At 37.6% G+C, this 26,697-nt stretch overlaps 1 protein-coding gene across 2 annotated transcripts; it reads left to right on the forward strand.

Annotated features, from left to right (window-relative positions):
- Window positions 1–1,181: 1,181 nt before the first annotated feature.
- Window positions 1,182–15,151, forward strand: elmod3 (ELMO/CED-12 domain containing 3). Of its 2 annotated transcripts, none has more exons than XM_079382773.1 (13): window positions 1,182–1,237; window positions 2,322–3,033; window positions 6,701–6,772; window positions 6,875–6,955; window positions 7,035–7,104; window positions 7,201–7,263; window positions 8,540–8,628; window positions 8,743–8,866; window positions 12,176–12,298; window positions 13,061–13,191; window positions 13,282–13,358; window positions 13,563–13,690; window positions 14,754–15,151. In XM_079382773.1, the coding sequence occupies exons 2-13, from the start codon at window positions 2,998–3,000 to the stop codon at window positions 14,990–14,992; spliced, it is 1,233 nt and encodes a 410-aa protein (XP_079238899.1). In that variant the 5' UTR covers window positions 1,182–1,237; window positions 2,322–2,997; the 3' UTR covers window positions 14,993–15,151. The 2 variants fall into 2 exon arrangements, with proteins under 2 accessions (XP_079238899.1, XP_079238898.1); XM_079382772.1 differs by having other exon boundaries at window positions 2,322–3,087; window positions 14,754–15,053.
- The last annotated feature ends 11,546 nt before the right edge of the window (window positions 15,152–26,697 follow it).

A 26,697-nucleotide genomic window follows, 5' to 3' on the forward strand; every position in this document is an offset into this window, starting at 1 on the left:
TCGTCTGGAGTGGATTAGCCTGGGTTTGCTAAAGCAAGGAGGTGTTCGGTTATTCGCATGTGTTTTGGGAACTTCTCAGCTCCTTGAAGGTCCGACTGAGCCAACATTGTACAAAGCAGGAAATGAGGTAAACACTGATGTCCTGGCCAAAGGCGGGCCGCAATCCCCTCTCTAATGTTTTTCATATTTTCCAAAGCAGTGGGCCATTTCTAATTACTTTAAATTAATTTCAAAGCAGATGTTGTACAAATGACCCCTCTGCGTTTTGGGACATTTCACATGTTGAATATTGTTAAACAGCAGACGATGGTCCAGCTGAAGCATGTTAATTACGTAACTATCCAGACTGGATCACAGCACTGATAGAGGCTTCCACTAACACCGTTGTTATCTTAACAAGCTCAATTTATTCATTGCTAGTTATTTATATTTTATCTCACTTTGCCATTCTTATGTAACATACAGTAATAAGGAAAGGATGTGTATGCAAATAGGGTTTAGAAGTTAAAACTTAAAAGGATGAGCAGTAAGAACAGAAAAAGTAACTCCAAACATGTTTTATGTAAAGTGTATTTCCACTGTTAAAAAATCCTCAACTTGGCTACATTACATTATGTGCAGTTACTGATAAATTGGTTGGCCTAACAGCATAATAACATGATTTTATTTTTCAATTTAGTCAACATAAAGATTTTAGGTTAAAATGTATGGATGCACATCCTTGTATATTACAAATTTCCGCATTTAAGCATAAACTATGGCTACTAAATTATTGTTGTTCTTGTGTGCTGTTCTTGTAAAAATATAAATACATTCCTTGTAGAATTGTTCAAAAATTATTATAACAATATAAAATTATACAATCATTTTATATTAAGTACTGCTGTCGCTGTTTGAAATTTTGTAAATTTGTCTCAGTAAAGGACTGTTTGAGTCAAAGGCATATAAACTCTGCCTGTGTTTAATTATTTAATTGTTTGTTGTTAAAATTGAAATATATTCTATGTCCAATCTTAAAAATATCTCATAAAATGGCATAATTATACAAGAATTCAAAGTCGTTTAGATGAAGTACTACTGTCTGAAAACAAAACTAAAGGGACTAAAGGGCTCCTACACTACCGGAAGTCTATTTACAGTAGAAGAACTACAATTCCCAGAAGGCATCGGGGTTTTCAGTTACTGTGGAAAGGGGGGGGTGGGGGAGTAAGCCGAGATTGGAGGGAGACAAACTGAGGTAAAAATGTACTAATATTAAATACCTATCATTCTAGCAACTAAGAAAGCAGTTAAGAAAGGCAACGCTACGTTGCTTGCACGTTTTGGTGGATACTGTGTCGTAAAAGACTAATTATAGGCAAGTTAGCTAAGCTAGAAACGAGAGTATTGAGGCAGTTTAGCTCGAGCGGGTCGCGAGACAGACGCTTCACAGTCACTGACTGAAATGTAATAGTAAATAACATTTTTTAAAGCATAAATAACTACATTAACTGCATGTCTTGAGTGCCGAGGTAAACGTGAGCGTTTCGTGTTGCTCATTTAACTTGAAGGGAATGAGGAGGAGGGCTGAAATATACCGTTATTTGTGGCAGAAATAAGTGTTATTATGTGAGTAAGTTGGTCTTTATTATTATCAGCCGTCATATAAATCTTCTGTGTTCAATATATGTTGCTGGAATCGTTAAATAACGTTAGGTGTAAGTTAAATGAATGCCGTCGTGTCTCCATATAAAGGTTAATGTGTGTTTTGTGAAGGTGTTTGACAGTTCACTGGATGCTGTCATACTGTGCCGCATTTGGAGCTGATGCATCATATCACTGATTTCCAATATAGCGGTAATTGTCGATTAATACTTTGGCTTTTGCGTTGTCTGTCGTTTATGTTTATTATTAGGTTTAGTTAGTTCAGTTTTTGTGAGTCAGTATATAGATGACGTCACCTCTCAGCCTTTCTCTGCTTATGAATGCAATAGATCCAGTTATCCGGCGTATAAAGCCTGGCTGCTCATTAAATACATTGCAAAACGAGAGAGAGCGTTTGAAATTTCATCTGTGGTAATTGATGATCGTATTGCTGGTCTCCATTTATTTCGATTTCAAAGGGATGAGGTCTTGATCAGATGACGTCATGCTTTTCGGATGCCGATTTTCTGTGCAGCGCTCCTTTGCATTGCTTCATAATGCAAGCTGGAGAGTGCATGCATGCCTGTGTATTGTGCACACATTGATGTTTGCATTGCATATGCATTTTCAAGTATTAATTACAATGTGATTATTATCCCATTTGCATATTCTAATACTTATGATTGTGTGTCCTACAGAGACTCATTCAGACGTTGCTGTAGATATCGGTGGAAGGCCATGGGGAGCTTCTGAAAAGACCCTTACAATTCCTCCAAGCCATCAATAAACTCCCTTTTTAGTGACAGACTCCTGTAACAAGCCTCCTAACAGTCTGAATTTCGTTCTGCTTCCTGCTGAAATTTTGTCTTCAAAACAGAGGAACTGACAGCTTCATGACTGCTGTACCCAATCTAGTTCTGATTTCTTTTGCAATGCTCCAGTCTCACGTAAGTGGACTTGTAGCAAGCCTAGTGCTCGCCCATTGACGTGGCACAGGCCTGGTACAATTAACACTCCACGGACTTGAGAAATCCATCTCCAACAAGGCCATCAGGATTTACAACTCGCTGCACGATCCCACTAGAAACTAAGCTCAGGCTTGTTACTATTAAAATTATGCTTCTGCTCCTTGGCACAACTCTGTTTCTACGAGCCCCTTTCTGAATCTCCAGATGCGGCGCAGTTAAACAATGCACTACTGAAAGCTCTTCTGCTGTTTTAGTCTAAATCCATGCTTGTAGGCCCGGGAGCAAGTGCTTCTGAAAGCGTTAAAAGTGCTCTTGAGCCATGTGTATCCAGTGGGCAGTGCTTACAAATGGCCTAGTCCACAGGATGGGTGGACAGTAGGGGACAGCGAGACAGTGGACTCATGTCATGGAAGGGGTTGTTGCAGTCGCACTACATACAGAGGTATGTATGACTTCCCTACCTGGAGAACTACTAGACTGCATTACACTCCCACAGGTAAAAAAAAAAAAAAGTCACATTAGATCTGTTTAATATCTTAGCTGTTCAACTAGACAGCAATGAGATTAAATTAATGGAAGATTTGTACTTTTGGTGTCCTACTTCTAGGGCTGTGTGATATTGACCAAAAAAAGATCTTTATTTTTTGGGGGGGAATTATTTTCGATAAGAGTGTGTTTTTGTGCTGATAACTTGACAGGTTTAGGCCTGTCATGGATGAATAAATATGACACTAAGGTGGCAGTAAGTCCTTGTCTTAATGAGTGATTCATTGAATTATTCATTCAAATGATTTGTTCAAAACGCCTCGTTCATTTAGAAAGGAAGCAAAGGACTGTCTTTATGAATGGATTATTGAATCATTCACTCAATAGCTATGTTTCCATCCACCTATTTTTTTGCCCATTTTGGAATATCGCATAAAAATCTGCTGGATAGAAACGTCAAGATGCACACAAATTCTAAAAATGCACATAAAAAACTTATGCGCACAATTGAGCAGGATACACTTTTTATCCAATAAGAAAAAATGTGCATAAACTACGATGGAAACGCATTCACCGAATAAATTCCACCGTGTGCATCAAAAAAAAAAAAGTCATGTGACTTTGTCAGATGGGACGGGATAACTTGACTAACCAGCAGGCCGGTCTCGTTGCACACCATCTGAAATGTTGTTTTGGTTGTTCTGAAATGCCTGAGCAAAGTCTGGCTTCCATGGCTGCAATAAGCTGTGTTTTAACTAACTAACTGGCCCATTGGCAGTGGGTGGAATTACACAGACCAAAACAAAAACAGACATTCTGACATGGTACACACACTTCAAAGTATAGAATATTTGTTTTTCAGAGAAAACAAGTAGCCTATGTAAATGTAGCTTGTTTTCTGAATATTTGTTTTCTGCAAACATATTATGGCATTTTTATGCTTTAGTACAGTCAAAAAAGTTACATAAAGCACCTATGTCATGTCTTATAAACATAAAATACAAAAACCCATATAGGGATATTTTGGATAGGCTATAACTTAAATTATAGAGGCATTCTAACTGCATTCCAGTAGGTTTCATCACACAGTGAATGCTTTGGGACTGTCAAGATGGGTTATTGTTTGTTTTTTGCAAAGTTAGTGACATACTTGATTATGTCAGCTTGCACATTGTTAAAACAACAATTACGATATTATCGTAGACAATAAATATCGCACGCCCCTACCTGCTTCCTAAATGTTTTAGTCCTGATTCCCAAAATTATTTGTCAGCTGAACCTCATAAATGTAAAATATTTACTAGAAGTAGCTTCTGAGATTTTAAGTTAGTATTTCAAAAATGTAAAGAGGCTTTCACATGTTTACTGATTGGAAAGATAGTGTGGACTTGTTACCAGTACAAGATAATGGCAGTGTCAAATTAAGAAAAGAAGTTTTTAGGATAAGTAACCAGCAGGCAATTGCTTTCAATTGAAAGAAGCAGGAATCTTGATCATGATTAAAATAAAATTAATTGTGCAGCCTTATTGGATGTAGTTAATTATTAGCTTTTCTTTAACTCAAAAAACCTCTGTTTGAAGAAATCCTGCTCCAGAGTTTCAGAAGAGATCTCAACAATGTCTCAACTGTGCTCAGATTTTATGATACCAAAGTCTGCAATTAAAAAGATTTCAAGATTTTAATTCAAGCCTAAATTATCTGAACTAGGGCTATCACAATATTTGAAAAAAAAAAAAAAAAATTGGAAAATCAATAATGCTATAAGTCAAATCCATCTTTAACTTTATTTTGTGATTTGTCTTTTTGCCAATGAGTCGCTCAAAATACAACTGTACAGAGGCGGAACAAGATTTTGTAACTATAACTGTAAAAAAAGCGTACAACAAGGACTTGCTGTTTAAAGGGATACTCCACCCCAAAATGAAAATTTTGTCATTAATCACTTACCCCCATGTCGTTCCAAACCCGTAAAAGCTTTGGATATTTTGGATGAAAACAGGGAGGCTTGTGACTGCCCCATTGACTACATAGTAAATTGCACTGTCAGGGTCCATAAAAGTATGAAAAGCATCGACAGAATAGTCCATCTGCCATCAGTGGTTCAATCTGAATTGAATGAAGTGACAAGAACACTTTTTCTGCGCAAAGAAAACAAAACAACGACTTTATTCAACAATGTCTCTCCTCTGGACTATTCTGACTCCTCTGGACCTTGACAGTGCAATTTACTATACAGTCAATGGGACAGTCACAAGCCTCCCGGTTTTCATCCAAAATATCTTAAATTTTGTTTCGAAGACGAACAAAGCTTTCATGGGTTTGGAACGACATGGGGTAGTGATTAATGACAAAATTTTCATTTTGGGGTGGAGTATCCCTTTAAGGGCGCTTCCTCCAGGCTGGGCCGTCTAACAATGTTTCCCAACCCTGTTCCTGGAGGCACACCAACAATATACATTTTGAACTCTTCCTAATCAAATACACGTGATTCATCTGAGCTTGTTAATGGAGACTACAAGACCTGAAATGGATGGTTCCGATAAGAGAGACCTCCAGAATATGTACTGTTGGTGTGCCTTCAGGAACAGGGTTGGGAAACACTGATCTAACAGCAAGTCTTTTTATGAAATCCAAAAAAACTCTCACATTAGCAGGTGCAGGTCTCTCCTCCGACATGATTTTATGCAGCAATAGTAGCTACGCAATGCATTGCCGCCTTTTTCTGCAGTACCACCACCTAGTATGCTGGAGTGTCAACCCAGTAGTTACTGGCTCTTGATTATTTACGATATTATCATATGCGTAGTATTAACATAATATCTGTATTCATTTTATTTTTTTAAATGTCATGGTTATCATCAATATGTTATGACAAGTCTAATCTGAACTGCTAATTTGATAAACTTCATACTTTTTTTTTTTATTTCTCAAGGAATTTTTGGGTCGGAGATTATTAAATGAAACTGAGAGAAAATTGAAGTTAATTTAGTCTGTTGCTCTATGAAAAAGCTGTACTGTACTGTAATGCTCAGGGCTGATTTTGTAATATTGGGGCATGCATAAATACATTTGATGCTGCATTGCAAATTTCCTAACATGTGTGACACAGCTGCTATACTATCCTTTACACCTTCTCTCTTTGTTTCAGCCTGGGAGCAAACAGCACAGGGGGAATTTCACAACGTGGCAACTACATTGACTAGGGAGATCTAGTCTAAATTATAAGCACTGTACACTGCACTGTAATACATTTGTACAGTGCATATAATTTAGTCTATTTGTCAGTGCCGCTTTGAAAGGATATTTCCTTTACTTTTGAAATTTGGTATATGTAGTGCATTGTTATACATGAAAACTCAAAGGCGATTACACAAATTTAAATTTTGTGCACTTATAGAAATGTGCACAGTTGTGTATTCAGTTTGTGGTTTAAATTGAATATGCTTTAATAGAATTAATTTCAGATGTATTTCTTATGTTTCAAATGCAGTTTAATTTGAAACATTTGTGGTAGCTTTTCAAAAACAAGGGAAGGAATAATATTAGCAATATAGATATTTTGAGATAGTATATGTATATGATTTATTTATATTATATATGTATTTTGATTTCTTCCTTTTAGGGCTTGAATGGTTTTCCACAAGAATGTAAACAGACAGAGGATCTAACCAATGGGCACTCCAAATGCACAACTGTGAGAAACTCTGCTAAAATATGTTCATTGAAATCAGGTCTTGTGAATATCTGCATGTATCACGGTTGCTTCCTGTTGATGTGTTTTGGATTTTTTTTATAGATCCTAAATGGACTGACTCCAGGTAATGGAATCAAAGACAATGGCAACTTGAATGGCAACCCTTATCTCAAAACTGTCCCAGTGAGTATTTCACTTACAGTCACGTGATGTTCTGTGCTGCTGGTTTGAATTGCAATGGTAAGGGTGTGAACTTGTGTAGATCTCAGCGCTGAAACAGAATGGGCTCTTACAGTCTCTGGCAGCAGGAGGCAATCAGACTAAAACAGAAGGTAAAGACTTCATCACTCAGAAACAGTGTTACACAGAATGATGTCAGTAGTTCAACAGTTCAACAACAATGTGTGTGTGTGATTATGTCTGTCTAGAGGTGAGCTTGGAGGTGGAGCGAGCACAAGAGGAGTGGGATGCCCTGGAGAGCATCCAACCAGGTGAGACTAATTACCTTGTCACCATGGAAACAACGTCCTGTCAGCCTGGATACTGAGCACATTACGTCACCGTGACTAAGCATACGCCCCTACCCTGGAGAGATGGCATCACCTCCTTGGTTAAAATAGATACATTACGAAACCTGATCACTGTCAGATACAATCTGGAGCATCGGCATCTCTTGATGAGATATCTGGGCAACAAATGGGCTATAATTTTACAGCACAATATATGGACAGTAGTCCACATTTAAATTATGTGTTGTGTTGAAAGTGGAGGAGGGGATTTTTTTTATGTTGAGGCCCCCACAATTAGGTGTCATTTAATATCACACCTGTGTTGGCTCTATAAACTGGACCATAAACCGATCAGAAAAAAGGTGACTTTTTGAATCTCTGTTTAGCCAATTGAAAGTGGAGTCTGTATGTTAAGCATTTCAGGTTGAATAAATAATTAAAACAGAGGCTTAGAACAAACCAAAATGTTTGAGAAATATCAATACAGTGCTTCCTTACAAACACTAATTAAACTACAGATGCACAAATGTATCAGCCAGTAATCAAAAGGGGGCAGAAAAACATGTTATTATACTGCTGCTCGTACTGCGTGAAAAGAAAATATCTCTTGTGTAGAATTTAGAGCTGTTGAAGTTAATGTGATAACGCATTAGCTCAATCTCACTTGAACACAGTTTTTTAACTGTTAAAAAGAGCACCATTAACTCAAGTTCTGTTTAATTCCTGAATCACCCATATTTCAAACTAGGGTTGCCAGGTCCGTGTTTTTATCCAAAAATTGAAGTTATAAATGCCATTTTGATGCTCTCAAATGTGGCGTGACAGAATGCTGTAGTGCCTCAATTCAAATGACAGTGGTAAGCACGAGTCTGTTCCACTTTAATATAAGATTTAGCATAACTATTAATAACAGAAGGTATGTTGAAAGATACAGTACAACTTACCGAAACGTACCATGTAATCACTCAAGTGTTTCAGATGCGCAGATCCAGACATTTCTTAAGGTAATTCACTCAGTGTGAATGCTTCTTGCACCGTGTTTGACAGAGGCAGTAAAGCCCAAGCAGGTAGGCAACATGTAAATGTAACAGCGGGGCTTAGTGGAGCATCAGTTCCACACAAGCAGGAGGAAATTATATTTCATGAGCCTTCAGTACACAAAAAATGCTTTGAAATGGACATCGTCATATTCATGTTTGTAAAGCAAATTTGCACTGTGTGGTCTCTTGTCTGTAAACAGTGTGTTTCCCTTGTGTAGTTCTTGCAGAGGATCTCACTCCATCACCGCTGATCTCCTTCAATGAGGCTCTGCAGCATTTTCAGACCACTGATCTTGGAGACCTACTTGTAAGTTTTTACGTAACTATACACTATGACTACATTCACACAGAAGGAGAAAACAGTTGTCATTTACTCTCTTCTTATTTTCTTTGTTTTATAATTGCTCTTCTCCTCTATTAGAAAAATATTCAGCCCACCATTCGCAGGACTGGATTAGCCGCCATCACCCATTTCCTGTTCGGTCCTCCTCGGTTACACAAAGACCTGGTAGAGGAGAGAGACTTAGTGTTTGCCATTGCACAGTGTGAGTAGAACAATTGACTTGTGTAACTTGCTTTTCAGTGTGGATAAATCAGTTAAATTATCCAGAAAAATACAAGCTAGAACAGAATTAAGGTTTAAGGAAAGTCAAAGCATAGAGAAATAATTTTTTCAGCAGGACACAGTTAAGTGATAATGGAAGAGATACATTTTCAGCTGCCTCCTTGAATGTTGTCAGGGATTTGTCATTCCGGATAGGTTTGGGGATGTCGTTGCACCAGCATAGAACAGTGAACAAAAATTATTTTGTGCCTCTCTGTGATGGTACCACGAGGCGTCGCTCACTTGCTGACTGTGGGCTTCTGGAGGGGCTGTAGAGTCATAAAAGTGAGTTGAAGTAGAGGTGCAGAGTCTGATTTGAACTTGATGCAAGCCACAAATGGTGGCTGATGCAGAAAGATAAACAGGTGTGACATGAGCTCTCTCTGGCTCATTGAAGACCAGTCGTGCTGCTGCGTTCTGAATCATTTGTAGAGGTTTGATTGCACATGATAGAAGTCCAGGCAGAAAAGCATTGCAGTAGTCCAGTCTAGAAATGACAAGCGCCTGGACGGGAAGTTGTGCAGCATGTTCTGTTAGAAACGGCCTGATCGTCCTGCGTGATCATGCTGTCTTTGCAATGTGGTCTTTGAAGGTCAGCTGTTATCAACGATTAATCTGAACTTGATGGAATTATTTTTTGATGAACCTAGCTGGATGGTGAAGTTGTACTGTAGAGTTGGAGTGGCAGGGAAGAAGCTCAGTCTTTGCCAGGTTGAGCTGCAGGTGATGTTCTTTCATCCATGCTGAGATGTCCACCAGGCAGTCAGAGATCTGTGCAGCTACCGTTGAATTATCTTGTTGAAATGAAAACTGGAGCTGTGTAGTGTTACCATTCAGTTCTGAAATTTTAAAAACGTCTATTTCCCGCTAAGATTCCACTTCCTCTTGTGTGTTTCTGTGTGAGCACTCGGTGAAGAGCGTGAAGCAGTGATCATTGAAGCCAATCACAGACGTATCTGTTGAGTGTGTGAACACAATGACCAGTTAGTGCTGTTTAAAGGAACACTCCACTTTTTTTGGAAATAGGCTAATTTTATAACTTTTCATTTTCTGTCGGCCTTGGTACACGATGTAACTGCAGAAGAGTCCATCTTTAAATGGGAAAATATCGAAACTCTTTGGTCATTTTTGAGCGAGATGCTAATGGTCTAATCCGATTCAATGATCTATGCTAAGCTAAGCTAAATGTGCTACCGCCAGACCCGGAGATCGGCTGAATGGATTCAAAAATGGTAAAACTCAACTGTTTAACTCTTGGGGAGTTGTAAAATTAGCCTATTTCCAAAATAAGTGGAGTGTTCCTTTAAGAAATCTGCTCAACAGCTCTCAAATCTTAGCGGGAAATGGACGTTTTTAAAATTTCAGTACCAAATGGTATCACAGTCAATGCTTTTGACAACACTAGAACTGTGTCACCCGCATACCAATGGTAGGAGAAACTAGGGGTGGGTGATATGACTAAAATCATTTATGAGTAATTTTATTTCACGATAACAGTATATACACTATATTGCCAAAAGTATTAGGTCACCCCCTTCTAATGAACATGTTTGACTACTTTAGTAATTTCTATGAGTACAAATCTTAATGTTAAAGCATATAATGATACTCTAGGGAATTGTGTGCTTCTAATTTTATAGCAACAGTTTGGACAGGACCCTTTTCTACTCTAACATGACAGTGCCTCTCTGTATAAGGCACAGTTCAAAAAGACATGATTGATTCAGTCAGTGTGGAAGAACTTGACTGGTCTGCAGAAAGCCAAGTCCTCATCCCAGCTGAACACCTCTGGTGTGACTTTAAATGCAGACCTTGAGCCAAAAACTCATCACCAAACACCAATGACTTGTACATATGGGTACTGTCGTTTTAGACACGTCCAAAACTGTTGCAACAGAGATGGAAATACAATTTTTAAATGCATGAATTATGTTTCCATCTTTGTTACCACAGTTTTTGTTAGTGCCTTTTTCTGTTCTAAAGAAGGGGGTGTCCCAACACTTTTGTTCTTATAGTGTCTATACAAGTCATTGGTGTTTGGAGTTTTTGGCTCAAGGTCTGCATTTAAAGTCACACCAGAGGTGTTCAGCTGGGATCAGGACTTGGCTTTCTGCAGACCAGTCAAGTTCTTCCACACTGACTGAATCAATCATGTCTTTTTGAACCGTACCTTATACACAGAGGCACTGTCATGTTAGAATAGAAAAGGGTCCTGTCCAAACTGTTGCTATAAAATTAGAAGCACACAATTCCCTAGAACATCATTATATGCTTAAACATTAAGATTTGTACTCATAGAAATTACTAAATTAGTCAAACATGTTCATTAGAAGGGGGTGACCCAATACTTTTGGTAATATAGGTCTTTTCGAAATCTAAATTTTTGATACCATAGAAATTTCATAATTCCTGTCACCAATGTCAATATAAAAAAAACAAATACTAGCCTAAATGTAAAAAAACAACAACTCAAGCTCACTGAAGACAAGTAAACAGTGAGTAAATATATTTCTTCTTATTAAAGTACAAAAGTGATTTAGTCAAGAGCAGTCAGAGATTTTCTCTCTTTTGTTATTTGATTACCATGAATGACAGATAGAAGGATTATTAGACTGCTGTCACTTTAAGAGCTGCCTGGAGCCGATATACCGTAACACGTTTTCTTCTATTTTCTTTAAAACCTAAATTACTGTGTTTACGAGGATACTTGCAAAGACAGGCATTTTGATGCACACAAGTGTTTAACCGTTCAAGGCCGGTAAAGTGGCAAATATAGCTATGTTCAATACTCCCGCACTCTATGAGCAGCACTCAGAAACAATCTCTCAGACCATGCCCATACAGTGAAATGAGTTGTCTTTCGCTGCTAATTGAGTTTCAACTGCTTAAAATCACTGCAAACGGCAATGCTTAAAAACGCATGCAAGTTTTCGTGATCACGTAACACAGCAACGTCACGTGAGCGTGAGCGTGTAACCGCAATAGAGATGATGGTCCAAAATCTCTACCGGTTGGCAAATTTCTATCAGTTAATTGGGTCTACCGGTATATCGCCCACCACTAGGAGAAACCATGTAACTGTATTATAGATCCCAGTGCTGTACAGATAAGTAGTATTTGCCGTATTTGTTTTATTGTAGAGTAACCCTCTTCTATGTGTAAATATAAAGGACATTTTGATTTTCAATTTTATGACCCCTGATGGTAACTGCCTAAATGTCTTACATATGATGTCTTTGTGATTCTGTAGGTTCCCTGGATAATGGCCAGTCAGTTCACATGCGTGTACTCCAGACCATCTACAGGAAATTGACCTGTACCCGAGCTGACTGCCCTCGCTATGGACCACACTGGGAGAACGTAGGCTTTCAAGGTACAGCAAAAAACACCTATGCTTAAACGGGGCTCGAAATTAACTTCTTTATTTTGTAGCACTGGTGCTCCCAACTTCAAGAAGTTAAGAGCACCCACTGAATATTAAGGAGCATCACAACTGCCAGCTGAGTTGAAGGGCTGGCACTGGCAACATCCGGATGATTAAAAGCTTCAACAACTGAACCTGATCCTGATTTCTGTGCCACACACTCGGCCCTGCATTTCTTGTTAGTGATGCATCGATCTTTCATGGCCAATTCTGATTTTCTGATGTTTTAGAAGTGAGTGAGCGACGTGAAGTGAGTAATGACATTTTGGAAAATGGTTTCAAAGCAGTTTGTGCAAGTCCGGAACAGACATCAGCTGAAATAAAACAAAACCGGTCGGTTCGAGTTAGCTCCCTGTCACGTGACAACAGAGCGCAGCGAAAGGGAATGATTGACGGATAATATAACCTAAATACGCATTAGATAGAATGGTGAACCGGTCGTTGTATCAGCTCGCAGCAGGCACATACTGTGCAGTAATTCACGAACGTTTAGCAGAGAAATGAGGAGGTGGCACCACAACAGTTATTTGCACTCGCACAAATGCCACAGATTAGAATTTCGGGAGCATATACGACCAAAATGGTTGCAATTTTGAGCCCTGTTAAATTGCCTAAACAAAAAAATCAAGGTAATTAATTATTTTCATGATGTCATGAAATACAATTCACCTGTTTGTAATGTTTGTTTTTGCGTGTCCTTTATATTCTCAGGTTCAGACCCAGCTACAGATCTAAGGGGAACTGGATTTCTGGGCCTCATGCACACTCTCTACTTTGTCATGGACCCAGAGATACTTCCACTTGCTAGAGAAATCTACAAACTCTCTCAGCATCCAGTCCAGGTGATGCAAAACACAATCAAACATACACTTGCTACAATCATATCAAAATCGTTCATAGACAAGAAACATTTTCATTTTCAACACCTGCAGAATTTTCCGTTCTGTGTGATGTCAATCAACATGACGCGAATCGCCCTGCATGCTCTCAGGGAGGAAGTGCTGTCCAAGTAAGTCCTCTCACAATGTAGGAAGCTGCAGCTTTTGAACGTTAACTGGTGTTTATTTTGTACAGTATTAATTACATATTGTCAAGCTTTGAAATGATTTGGCTGTGTTTGCCCTCTGTCTGAGGTATCTGCTGTAGCCTTTCATAACCTCTGCAGTTGTTTCCATGGCAATAAAACATTTTGTTGCTTTGTGATGTCACATAGGGAGTGTAACCGAAGGCAACAGGTCGTGGCAGTGCTGAATGATTTTTATGTTGCAACGTTCTTGCACCTCTACCAGCTGTGGAAGAGCCAGCAGAAAACCATCTCTGACTCTGGTCATGTACTCAAAGGTGATTTGTCAATTACAAATGAACAATGTATTTGTGCAGGGGATCATTTGTTATTTTAATTAACACTCAATTGGTCAAAATCATTTAAAGGGGCCATAATTTACTTTTAAAGGTTTATAAAACCACTTTCCACTCTCACTGATGCTTTGAATGAAACAAGCATTTTTTGCTACTGTACTTTTAAGTACTTTGGTACTTGTAAATGCCCTCTATTCTGATTTGCTAGCTTCCACATTGTTAATGCAGTTATTCATTAGGGTAAAAGTTGCTGCATACTGAATAGATCTTGAGATTAGGAGTGTGAATCTTTCTGTAGACAGCAAGTCGATTTGATCCGTGAATCATATGTATACGATTTAGGAATAATTTTTGCAAATTCAGAACAATTCGATTCTTGCTGGAAAAAGGTTGTTATGGTGAGGTTGTAACTTTAAATACCTGTGAAATTTCACAATTCTTGCTAACAATTTCGATACCACAGCAAATGCTAATACTATCATAATGTAAGTAAGCAGTCAGTAATAAAATAAGAACAAGAAAACAGATAATAAGAAAACAAGAAAACATACAAATGTTTTACAAGTAGGACAATATAACAGTAAGATTCAAGTAAAAAATACTACAGAAATTAAATGATCAAATGTAAAATGAAACGCTGCATAATTTTCAGTAGTTTAATTAACTTATGCCTCACTATGACTCGTTAATTAATCTGTCACTAATTTAATGTTTATATATTTTAAAATATTGAAAAGCACTTTACCGAATCACATTTCATTACATTTTTAGCATTTTAAAGGGATTATTGACTGGAACAAACAATTCATTTGATTCAAAAATTCAATTTAAACCAAACGATTCAAAAATCCATGTTTCAAGATCAGAGCATGTGCTTTGGCAAATTTTGTAATCGATGTATCAAGAAAGCAACTGAATCTTTGCAGCTCTAGTTGAAATGTGAAGGGGGGTGGAAACTGCCTAAAGAGCTTTGTGTTTAACATGAGTTTATCTAGTGAAAAAAGAGAGAGCCTGACCTTTCCTTTTTCTGCTCTGTGATACACAGAAGTGGAGCTCTTCGCTAAGAAGAACCCCAAGCAGATTCTCAAACGTCTTGAGGGCTACTTGAAGGAGAGACGAGCTGGGATAGGATACCGAACATCACCCGACACACTTAGCAACCCTTCAGCTGGTGACACTGGGTCTCGAGCAGGGAGTCAGGGCGGCAAGGAGGGGAAAGAGATTAACTTCATTGGAGTGTGTGAGCTGCCACCTGAGATGGAGGGCGATGCCAGACTCATCTGAGTGACAGAGGGGCATTCGATTTGTACAGTCTCGACTATCTCTTGTGCTCTAACTTTGTCGTTCTCTCTGTTTCTTCGTTTCCTTTCTGTCCTTTCATGCTTAAGTACACTCAGAGACAAGTCTATGTTGTAACTGTAGTTACTAAAAAGTATGAAACTCTTTGCTGTCTTTTTTTTCTGCTAGAGTACCTGTTGGCTCTTCTATGAAAGACTAGATTTAGTTGCCAAGTTTAAAAGGAGAATCTCAGAATTACCACCTCAGTGGCAGCAGGTTGTCTTGAAGCTGTCAGGAAGAAGGAAACTCTGTTTATAGGCCTCATGGGTGTGCAGTTGCAGAGAAGAGGGCTGCAGAAGCCAGCAAGCACCTTACCCACTACTGTGGTATTGAGTGAGAGTGACTTCCTGTGTGTGTGTAGGCATTATTTGATTGAGACTAGTCTAGTGAAAGCCTTGTGATCTTCGTGGTCATTTGAACATATTCACTGTGACCGAGTCAATGTTCTAGAAAGTTGGCAGAGTTTATATTGATGTTGGCTCTTTGCTCTTCACTGTTGAAAAATGGAATGAGGTATCAAAACATTGGATGGAAATAGCCTCAATAGGCCAAAGCTTTTTTATTTTTATTTTGTCCCTTTGGAGAGATAAATGTCACAGTATGATTCAGAGATTGTCTGACATGTTTCTGTTGGTAGAAACTCTTCAACAAGAGCCTGAAATTGTAGTCAGGGCGTTTTTTGATGGGAAAGTGCATTTTAGTGACCTGTAGACCAAAATTTATGGATGTTTGAGTATATACTTTGCAGTTCAGTTACAAGGCTAACATTGCCACTTGCAGACTTGAATTATCAGCTAAATTTATTTAACTGTTTGAGCTTTGTACTAAAATTAGGGCAGTAATCAAAGTTAAATGTGATATTTGGAGATGTTGTTATACTTGTCTGCATGAAGCAAATCCTACGTTTCCTCTAATGATAGCAGGTACATTCCGGTTTTGAGTAGTCATAACGTGACTTTGAACATGTTGACGTGTTATGGACGAGAGTGAGGATGATCCCATGACGTTAATCTTTTACTGGATAATTTCTGGTATCCCGGACGAGCCCCCAATGTATGTTGTGAAACCCTGTTATGCCAGAAATAGTCCTAAAAAATTGTTATCGGTTACTTCTCATGCGTTACAGCATTCTCAAGATGTCTTCTAGCTTGTCCTAAGAGAATAGATGGTGTATTGTTGTTGGATAGTGATTAGATTGTTACAGCTCCCGGAAGCACTTTTAGCAATGAAAGTGTGTAAACTTATTAGGAAGATAAACCTTAAATAAAACATTAGCCAGGAAGCTGCAGGTCATTTAAGCTGTATGTTATACATAACCTAACAAATTTTTCCTTCAGACTTGCATGAGACACGTTGAAAACTTAAATAACAAAGTTATTTAACACTCTAGTGAACTTCTTGCATCTAACATACAGCCTTCAAATAGACATGTGAGACCTGTTTATAGTGTAGTCAAGTACACCGTGAGACTTGTTGATTTGAACACAAAAAAAACGTAGAATACTTTATTTGCTGTCAAGCCACATCAGGTTAGTGCAGAAAATAGTTGAGAATTTGATGTATTATTGTCATTTGCGTCTTGTTCTCCCTAGTCCAGATCAGTAAAGATGTGAGGGTTGCAACATTCATGTAAATTGACGGTGACGTACTGTACATTTGGAAAAAACTTGATGGGGAAAGTCTTTCCCTCCCTTTGCAACCCTATTCTGCACTCTCGTCTTGTTAGCATGTCAGGTAGCGCTAGAGATGTAGCATCCAGGAATCGTTGTTTTAAATTGCTTGTTAAAAAAGCTTGTTAATCTAACTCGGTATGGTTGCATATGTTTGTCTAAGTTACCTTGTCCAAAGTGTTGTTGTACAATATGAGTACAGTGCGTTCTGTATGTTTCAGGTTTAATTTTACGCTCTAATTTTATTCTTTTGTAGTTTATTTTTTCTTAAACGACACATGAATTTAAATACTCAGTGGATGTATATTAGAAGTCCTGTCACTTTAGCCAGTTTAATTTTATATAAAGCAGAGTAGTATTTTATAAACTTGAATAAGAGCAAAACATGATGGAAAACGAATGTTTATACACAAAGGCAAATCACCCTTTCCTGGGTTATTTACTAGTTTGGCTGGTTTGTATTAGTTTAGATAAGCAGGTTCAACACTTTCATAATCCGTCTATATATCCCAGTGAATTCAGTGCAGTTCAGTGCTGTTGTAAACTCCATGGCAAGCATACCCAGTGGTTTGTTTTGCACACTGACCTGCTGAAAGCAACGCTAACACTAAGAAAGAGTGAATTACGATGTTGCTTAATAGTATGTCGGCTGATTTCAGTGTCAAACTGTTGAGAGAAGACGGTGGAAAGCACGTGTATTTCCTTCTTTTTTTAGGATATTTCGAGCTTTTGTGTGCAGTTACTTCTCAAAAGTGTGTTTCTATCTTTGTTCAAAACTCCTTATGAACAAACAAAACTTACAAATCAAGCAATCATCCATAACCCTGACCATGATATAAGCCTGGTTTGGCACCTTTTTCGTGTATATGTGCGCACAAGTAGTTGCTTTGTGGTTCTTTTGCTGTTTTGTTTTTAAAGGAGAGGGTGGTCTGTATGTGAGATGACTATTAAAGTGTGTGTATGTATGTGTATATATATATATATATATATATATATATATATATATGATTGTAACAGTATGATTGTTACCGGGGCATAATATGCATACCTCAGGCTTCAGACAAATCTCTTCTGGGCAGACGTTTTATAGAGGACAGCCATGATCCCATGTTGTAGCACAAAATGGTGTGGTGTCTCTTGCAGTAATCTACCTAGCTTGGGAATGTACTGTATGTATGTATGTATGTACACTAATGCAGCACTGCAAAATATTGACTTCTACAGTATATATTTCTATAGCCCATGTTTGTGAAAACCGTAGTCTTACACGCTGAAATGCAACCGAACCTTCGCTGGAGGTTGTTTTTAACAATCTTAATGGTTTGATGTCGAAGCAAATCAGACGATTTTGTGGCCTTTGGTATTTTCTGTGCTTTCGTGAATGTTTTTTTGCAATGTTACAATATGTCAAAAACGATTCACTCTACCATGGCACAATGTAAGAATATTTGTTTGGACCAAAAGGAACATTTGTGGGTTTGAAGCTGGTTTGGAGGTTGAGGTCTTTTAAATGGGAGATCTTGCTGTCTTTAAATGTTAGAATCTCTGTTTTGATTTTCCCAGCGTGTTTAAGAAGAAAGCCTTCCGTGATACTTAATCTATCTGGCCCTCAGAGATCAAATTTATTTCTGGAGAAAATGCAAACCCACCTGTCAAATTTGATTCATTGAGTTGCCCTGAATCAAATTACAGTAAGTCCAAAATATCCTGCACTTCATTTAAAGATGCATCGTAATTGTCTGGTATGATCCTTCAGAGCATTTTATTATATCTGAACCTTGATTGTAGAATCCCTATTTTATAATGAAAATATATTTCATAATATATGCGGTGGTACAGTGATGTATCGTATGAAGAGTAATAAATAAATGCAACTTAAAAAACGACGTTAAAGTGTTACATTGTAATTCCTTGTGTGTGGTTTTGTTGAATTCTAGAATTGTAATAGTGTGGATCGGCCATCAGGGGTCAGTCTGCTGTAATGTCAGATGCGGTCTGACTAGCATATGCTTTCCTGCACTCAATGTGTTTTCTTATGTTAATTAGTAACACCTGTGGTTTCCATCAGGAATTGCTTTTCTCTTCATTGCTTTATAAAGTGCTGACCATTTTTCAAATGTCTGGACACAGGAATTTGTGCTAAGTTATATATAGTGTGAATGAACATTGTATCGAGCACGTCATCCACCAAGAAGACCCACATGACATCTGTGCTGCAGAACTCCACAGAAAGCTCCACAGATTTGATGGGAACACCAGTATTCCGAAGGTTCTATGAATCTACTTGTGTATTATTTAAAAAAATTAATTGAGTGATTGGTTCAGCTTCCATATTCTCAGATCTGTTTAATAAATTCTCCATTCCACAGATTCTCCCCTAACAGCACGGAAAATGCAAGAAAAGTCTGCAGATTTCATGTGGACCGGTGTATAAGGATTTTTTTTTTTTCAACCTTTGTTAACAGTGAACACAGCTTTGAGTAATCTCTATATAAAATCAATATATAAACAATGCCGGTTGTACAGTATACATTACCATTTAAAGGCATAGTTTATCTCTAAATAAAAATCTGCTGAAAATTTACTACAGAGTTTAGTTTGTTTCTTTATCAAAACAGATTTGGGGAAATTTAGCATTACATCACTTGCTCACCAATGCATCCTTTGCCATGAATGGGTGCCGTCAGAATAGGAGTCCAAACTGCTGAATATTAAAATAATCCACACCACTCCAGTGCATCAATTAACAAGTGTTTATAAGAAAATTTACTTAAATTCATCAAAGAAAAGAGTGACAAAGTCCATCCCCTGTTGTCCTCTCACATGAAAATCCACCAACATATTTGTTTAGAACTGGTCTGTTTTTGCTTGTAAATGGCATTTGATCTGTGCAATATTATAGATAGAGGACTCATATTTTAGCTGGAAGCAACAGTTTGAAATTAAAAACAGCTTAATGATGGATTTGTTTCTTACAAACAGCTTTTTATGTCTCAGGATATTTATTGATGGACTGGAGTGTGTGGATTATTGTGATGTTTTTATCGGCTGTTTGGACTCTCATTCTGACGGCACCCATTCACTGCAGAGGATTCATTGGTGAGCAAGTAATATAGTGCTACATTTCTCCAATGAAGACACAAACTCACATTTTAGATGGTCTGAGGGTGACTAAATTTTCAGCAAATTTTAATTGTTGGGTGAAGTAATCTCTTCATGCATTTTACATGAACATGAATTAACATTGAATTATAGTATATTTTAAGAAATGTTCATTATATCGAACTTATTAATGCTAACAACTAAACCTTTTAAATGCCTTGAGTACTTTGGACATTTAAAATACATGTTTTTGAAGTGCTTTTCTCCTTCATCCATAAATGAATACATTTGAATTTATTAGGACTGTTTTGGCACTGTTTTGATGAAATCTGATGGTTTTTCCTGCATATAATGAACTACATACAGATCTCAGGAGCTTGGCCTGAACTTCCCTGTCTGGAAGATCAGAACATCAAATGTAAACCTGCTGTTTTGGCATCCTAACAGTGGCTCTGACGCTGTCCCTCTGTCCCTGAGTCAGGGTAACAAATCCAGACTGCTCTCTCAGGACTCAATTTAGAGACAGGTCAGTGATTCTTCCAGGAATTTCTGAATCAAGGAGGACAGACATCTGGCCTGCTTTGTTGAGAGCCAAATATAAATATAAAAGTTAAATATAAAAATATGAAAATTAAAACCACAATAAGGGATAGTATTATAATATTTAATTGTAAAATAAAATTGAGAATTAAAAAAAAAATTATAATTCCATTTTAATAGTATGATTTCCAAAACTTGAAATATATATTACACGAGTTTTGATACTTTTATGGTGCTTTTTTGTCATTTTCTGAACTTAATAGACCTGTTGCCATTTACTTTTGCTAAATGGAAAAGAGCTGCCAGGACATTCTGCTAAAAAGCTCCTTTTGTGCTCCGCTGAAGAATCAAAGTTATGCAGGTTTGTAACCACAAAAAGATGAGTAAATGACAGAATTGTCATTTTTGGGTGAATTTAAATCTGTCATTTTCTATGATAGTTCTATTATATTATTAAGTTGTTTATCTCAATATTGAGTGTCAAAGGTTATAATACACAAAGCAAGAGAAGGGAGAACATTTTTTTGTCTTGTGAAACCCCATCTGTGTGTAATCAAATTGTTCTCTGTCCCAGATATCTCCTGCATTGTACTTTCAATATTGCAGAGCTGGAAAAAACAAAACAACAAAAACAGGTCAGTGCCTGTGTTTTAAGCAAGATGGCTAGTTCTTTCATATCCGCATATTGGCCACAGTTCCCTTCAACCCTTCTTCACTGCTTTAAACATTGTGTCAAGCTAGGGCAAAACCCTGTTCCATCACAGGCTCTGTGGTTTGTGCTAAACCTCTTTGTCAACATTTTAGTGCTGTGAGTCAGAGAAGCACACTGGAGTTTCTGTGATTAAGATGATGAAAGCTTTGTTCATGCTCATGGTTAGCTGTATTGTCTTTACACACTGCACTACCTCAATCAGTTTCCCTCCCCATGTCACAGATTTACATTTTGTCTTCATCTTTTTATTGTATGGTATGTCTTGTACATATTTAACAAAAGCATTGTGCTAGTTGAATTTTGTGTAGATTGTGCGTGATGAGGCATTTTCTCAACCTGCTCCCCATCTGAATCTTGGGAGCCTTCTGGCTGATATCCCCCCTCCTCCGTCTCGCTGTTTCATAGCTTTTCTTTTTCTTGCTCTCTCTGTACCTCACTCTGCTCTCTCAGCTCTATGTTCTGGTTCTTTCCCTCCCCCTCCTTCCTTTTATGCACAATTTTCCTGCTCTCAGTACTTTTATACCAGATTCTCCTTACACCCCCCTTTAAGCCCTTTTTTCCCTCTCTCTCTCTCTCTCCTCCCTCTGCTCTCTGTTCTTAATGATCCTCGCTAGGGTCTACAGATGTGGTTCGTCCTAGGTCATACTGTGGTCAGTCAATTCAGTGTCTGAGCAGAGATGTGCTTCATGTGCATTTTCATCCAACACAATTCAAAGGCAGATGTTTACACACAAGCACAGATATACAGCTCTCCTGTAAGTAGAGACTGTTTGTGGTCAGGATTGCTCACAAAATGCACAAGTGATGCATGTTCTTTGTCTGTCTGTGTCTTTCTGTCTATGTGTCTGTCTGTAGTATCTGTATGTCTATCTGACTTTAGTGTCTGTCTGTCTGTCTACAGTGTCTGTCTGTCTGTCTGTCTGTCTGTCTACAGTGTCTTTCTGTCTGTCTGTCTACAGTATCGGTCTGTTTTTCTATAGTATCTGTCTATCTAAAGTGTCGGTCTGTCTGTCTATAGTGTTTATCTTCTGTCTATCTATAGTATCTTTCTGTCCATCTTTCTGTCCACAGTATATGTTAGTCTATTTGTCTATAGTGTCTTCCTGTTTACAGTATCTGTCTGTCTATCTATAGTATCTTTCCGTCTGTCTGTCTGTCTGTCCATAGTATCTGTCTGTCAACTACAGTATCTGTCTATCTATAGTGCCTCTCTATCTTTGTCTGTCTGTCCAGTATCTGTATCTCTATTTTCTTCAGTGTCTGTCTGCCTATATTGTCTTCCTGTCTACAGTATCTGTCTGTCTATCTATAGTATCTCTCTTTCTGTCTGTCTGTCCATAGTATCTGTCCGTCTACAGTGTGTCTGTCTGTCTGTCTGTCCATAGCATCTGTCTGTCTACTACAGTATCTGTCAATCTATAGTGTTTATCTGTCTAATCCATAGTTTATGTCTGTCTACAGTGTGTCTGTCTGTCTATAGGATATTTCTATCTGTCTATCTATAGTATCTCTCTTTCTGTCTGTCTGTCCATAGTATCTGTCCGTCTACAGTGTGTCTGTCTGTCTTTCTGTCCATAGCATCTGTCTGTCTACTACAGTATCTGTCAATCTATAGTGTTTATCTGTCTGTCTATCCATAGTTTATGTCTGTCTACAGTGTGTCTGTCTGTCTATAGGATATTTCTATCTCTCTGTCTGTAGTATCTGTCTATGTCTGTCTATGGGGAAGTCGTGGTGAAAAATCTTGTGAATTTGCACTATATTGCTAGTCCGAGTTTGGGTGAAGGCTACAGTTTGTCCGGTCAGAACAATGATGTCTCACTTAGATATCCAAATTGTCTTTATTGAATGTGCATAGATGTGTGGTTATGAAAATATAAAATACAATCACAAGTATGAATATAAATGTATACAAAACACAACACAACACTATATAAAGCTTATTTGCAAATTACTGTTCAATGGAATAAGTGTAAAACACAATATCACAATCAAGGTCTAAAACTACTTATATAAGTGGAAATTAGTGCCCAGTACAAACGTATACTAAGTATGTGTGTGCGCTAAAACTGTGCATGAGCTGTTCACATGAACATCCCTGCTGCGCACATGCTGTCATTGCGAGTGTGAACAACTCTAGAGCGCATGCGTGCTACCTGAGATGCGGCCATGCATCCTTGTTTAGAAAGACTAAACGTATATTAACTGACAGTAAATAAGAATAATACTAAATAGCAGTGGTATAAAAGCAGCGGCTTACAATCATGTAAATAATATGTAAACACTTATACAGGCAGAATGGCGTTTATCCTTACATTTGCCGTGAATGCTCAGTAATTATATGTTTACTTAAGGTGTGATGCACACACAATTGATAAAGCTCGTTCGATTTGGATTACTACACTTTACTTTCAACTACAAAACTATCTACATTAATCAGACAAACTCCTTTCTTGTTATCATCCACCTGCTGCTCTTCGCGAACTCCGATGGAAAAGTTCAGGAATAGTCCATTTTACAGTGGATGACAGGGGTGACTGGAAGAGTCCATGTGTTAAAGGGGAACACATTCTACACGTGGTCTAATGGTTATCGAGTTCGACTCGTAACCCAAAGGTTACAAAAAGTTCGAGTCTCAGGTCCGGCAGAAAAAGGTGGAAGGAGTGAATGTATAGCGCTCTCTCCACCTTCAATACCACTATTGAGGTGCCCTTGAGCAAGGCACCAACTGCTCCCCGGGCGCTGCAGCATTGGCTGCCCACTGCTCCAGGTGTGTGTTCACTACTGTGTGTACATTTGGTTGGGTTAAATGCAGAGCACAAATTCCGAGTATGGGTCACCATACTTGGCGACACACCACTATTTTTTTTTTTTATATATAGTATCAGTCTGTCTATAGTATCTGTCTGTAAGTAGTATCTGTCTGTCTATCTGTCTACACTACAGTATCTACAGTATCTTTCTGTCTATAGTATCTGTGTGTGTTTCTGTCTGTTGGTCTATGTGTCTGTATGTCTGTCTGTCTGTCTGTGTATACAGTATCTGCCTGTCTGTAATATCTGTCTGTCTATCTGTAGTAGCTGTATGTCTATCTGTAGTATCTGTCTGTCTGTCCATGTACAGTGTCTGTCTGTCTGTCTGCCTGCCTGCCTGCTTGCCTCTGTAGTATCTCCAGTGCTGGGTAGATTACTAACAAATTGTATTCCATTGCTGATTCCTAATTACATGACAAAAACTAGTTTGTAACGTAATCCATTACATTACACATTTTAGTTAATATAATCAGACTACTCTTGGATTACTTTTAGATTACTTTTGACCTAACTTGTTTATCACATTGGTTTGAATAAGATAATCATGTACAATACTAATATAAAAATAAAAAGAGAAAGAAAATACATTCCATTCGTTGTTATCAACAACATGAAAGACATGCAGGGTGAATAAAAATGAGTTCATTAGTAGTTGATGCAATGTTTATTTTAAAAACATCTTAAACCTGAAATAATTTTTGTAAATCCAGTGATCAAATGCTGTGTGGCCTCTCAATTTTGTGTGTATTTGTAGCCACCTGACTAGTGACTTGTTTTTGTGTGAATGTCCACAAAACTGGATGACTTTCTGAATGTATATAAGAAGTAGTCTGTATTAGAAGTTAAAATTTAAAATATGAAAAAGGAGAATTAGAAGAAATACCTTATTGCTAGTGTGTGAATAATAAATAATCTTGAAATCAATAAAAAAGTAACTAGCCTGATTGCAAGTATTTAAAAATGTAATTTAATTACAAGTACTTGGAATGTAAATATGTAATCCAGACTATACATGTGATCAGTTACTACCCAGCATTTTAGTGTCTCCAAGTCAGTCTGTCTGTACAATATCGATCTGTCTACAGCATCTGTCTGTCTGTCTATGGTATTTGTCTGTATCTGTCTATCTATCTCTCCATCTGTCTGTCTGGTGTTGCTTCTTATGGTGGTGTTTTTTTTTTTTTTGGTTTTCTTTAGCTTAAAAGCCCTGTCCCCATTCACTTGGCATATTTTGCTATATTGGAAAAAGATCTGGACATTGTGCTAAACATCTCCTTTAGTGCTCCATTCAAGAAACAAAGTTCTACAGCTTTGCAAAGACATAAAGGTGCGAAAATGGTTGATTTTAAATTTTTTTTGGTGAACTGTCCCTTTAAATAATGATGTCATTTTGTGTGTATGTCTAGCTGAGCAATTCTCTTTTTTAAGTAGAAAAAACATTTAAAACAAAGAACATAGGGAAGATTTATTTTTTGGGTCAGCAGATCAAGTCCAGGAAGTAAGTGTGTGTGTGTGTGTGTTGGTTGATGATATATGAGGTGTCTTTTCCATATTGCTCAGATTTCCTTGCCACCATGGGGATATTACATTAGTCTGTGACCAACAACAATTCCATTCGAGATAGTGGAAGGAATTTTCTTACAGGAGTCAATCTGTGTGTGATAGTGATATAAAAATCTTTCTAAACTTACCAGTTTTCTTACAAAATCATATTTTACTAAGTATTGTTATACATAAAGTATTGTTATAATACTTTGTTGTCCTCTTGGTAGGGGTTTTAATTACATTTTTAACTGCCTTTTAATTCTTATCCACGTCACCTTATTTTTAGTGTCACTCTTTTCTTACTAAAGAATATAATTTAAAGTTTAGTGTAAATTCTTGGGTTTAAAAATTAGACTACTGCATAAATTCTCCACCTTTTGAATGATGGTGGAGCTGGTGATATATTGCTAAAAGGGTTAATTCACCCAAAAAAGAAAATACAGTCATTTACTCATCATGCATCATTTCAAATTGAATTGATTTTCCTTATTCTATGGAACGCACACAATGTTTTCCACATAATGATGAAAATTAAGTCAGAAATTTTTGCCCCTACTTTTCAAATTGCATTTGTGTATTTATATTCATATTTATCGGCAAGGAGGCCGATCACATTACATCTGACGTCAACTTTATTTAAAAAATGTAATCTAGGTTAAATAAATTCTCTTCCAATTGACAAGTAAAGGTTTATAGGTGAAGGATTCATTCCAGCTTGAGCAGTTTTAAGACACATTCAGTTTGGTTGGAACAGTTGCTGCAGTAGCAACAGCCAAACTGCAAAACCAGGTCAACAAATCCCATATAAATATATATATTTAAAAAAATCTGTCCTCTGACTGTAAGTCTACCTTTGTCATAGATACAAAATAAATCAAAGCTTAAACACTGCTCAACTTCTTCCCGATCCCCAAATAATGATATTACGATAATTATTCTCTGTTGACACACTTGTGTTGATGTCCCAGTTTTTCTGAATCCATTCCTTTTGACTCATTCAGACTTTTTTTCTTGTTCTCTCTCATTCTATACTTCCTCTTCATCCTTCCCCTCCCCCAGTCTGCACCAGACACTCTCGTTCACTCTTTCCTTTCTCTTCTTGGCTATCATTGGACTTCCGTCTTAAGGCTAATAATAAAAGCAAAGTGCACTGAAACCTGAAACAATGTTTGTCCCTTTACCCTGATTTTCAGAGTCATGCCACCTACTCAAAACTGTTTTAAAAGCTGCTGTGCTTTTTTATTTATGTTTAAATACGTCTTCTGTCCC

This window comes from Barbus barbus (genome assembly GCF_936440315.1).
Source record: "Barbus barbus genome assembly, chromosome: 28".
In the NCBI taxonomy this organism is placed as follows: Eukaryota; Metazoa; Chordata; class Actinopteri; order Cypriniformes; family Cyprinidae; genus Barbus; species Barbus barbus.

Bases quoted from the DNA above. Each gene is read 5' to 3' on its own strand.
- elmod3 (XM_079382772.1), top strand. From the start codon at position 2,998: ATGGAAGGGGTTGTTGCAGTCGCACTACATACAGAGGTATGTATGACT. The intron at 8,629-8,742 runs GTAAGTTTTTAC...CTCCTCTATTAG, and splicing joins CTGATCTTGGAGACCTACTT to AAAAATATTCAGCCCACCAT. The intron at 12,299-13,060 runs GTACAGCAAAAA...TTATATTCTCAG, and splicing joins GGAGAACGTAGGCTTTCAAG to GTTCAGACCCAGCTACAGAT.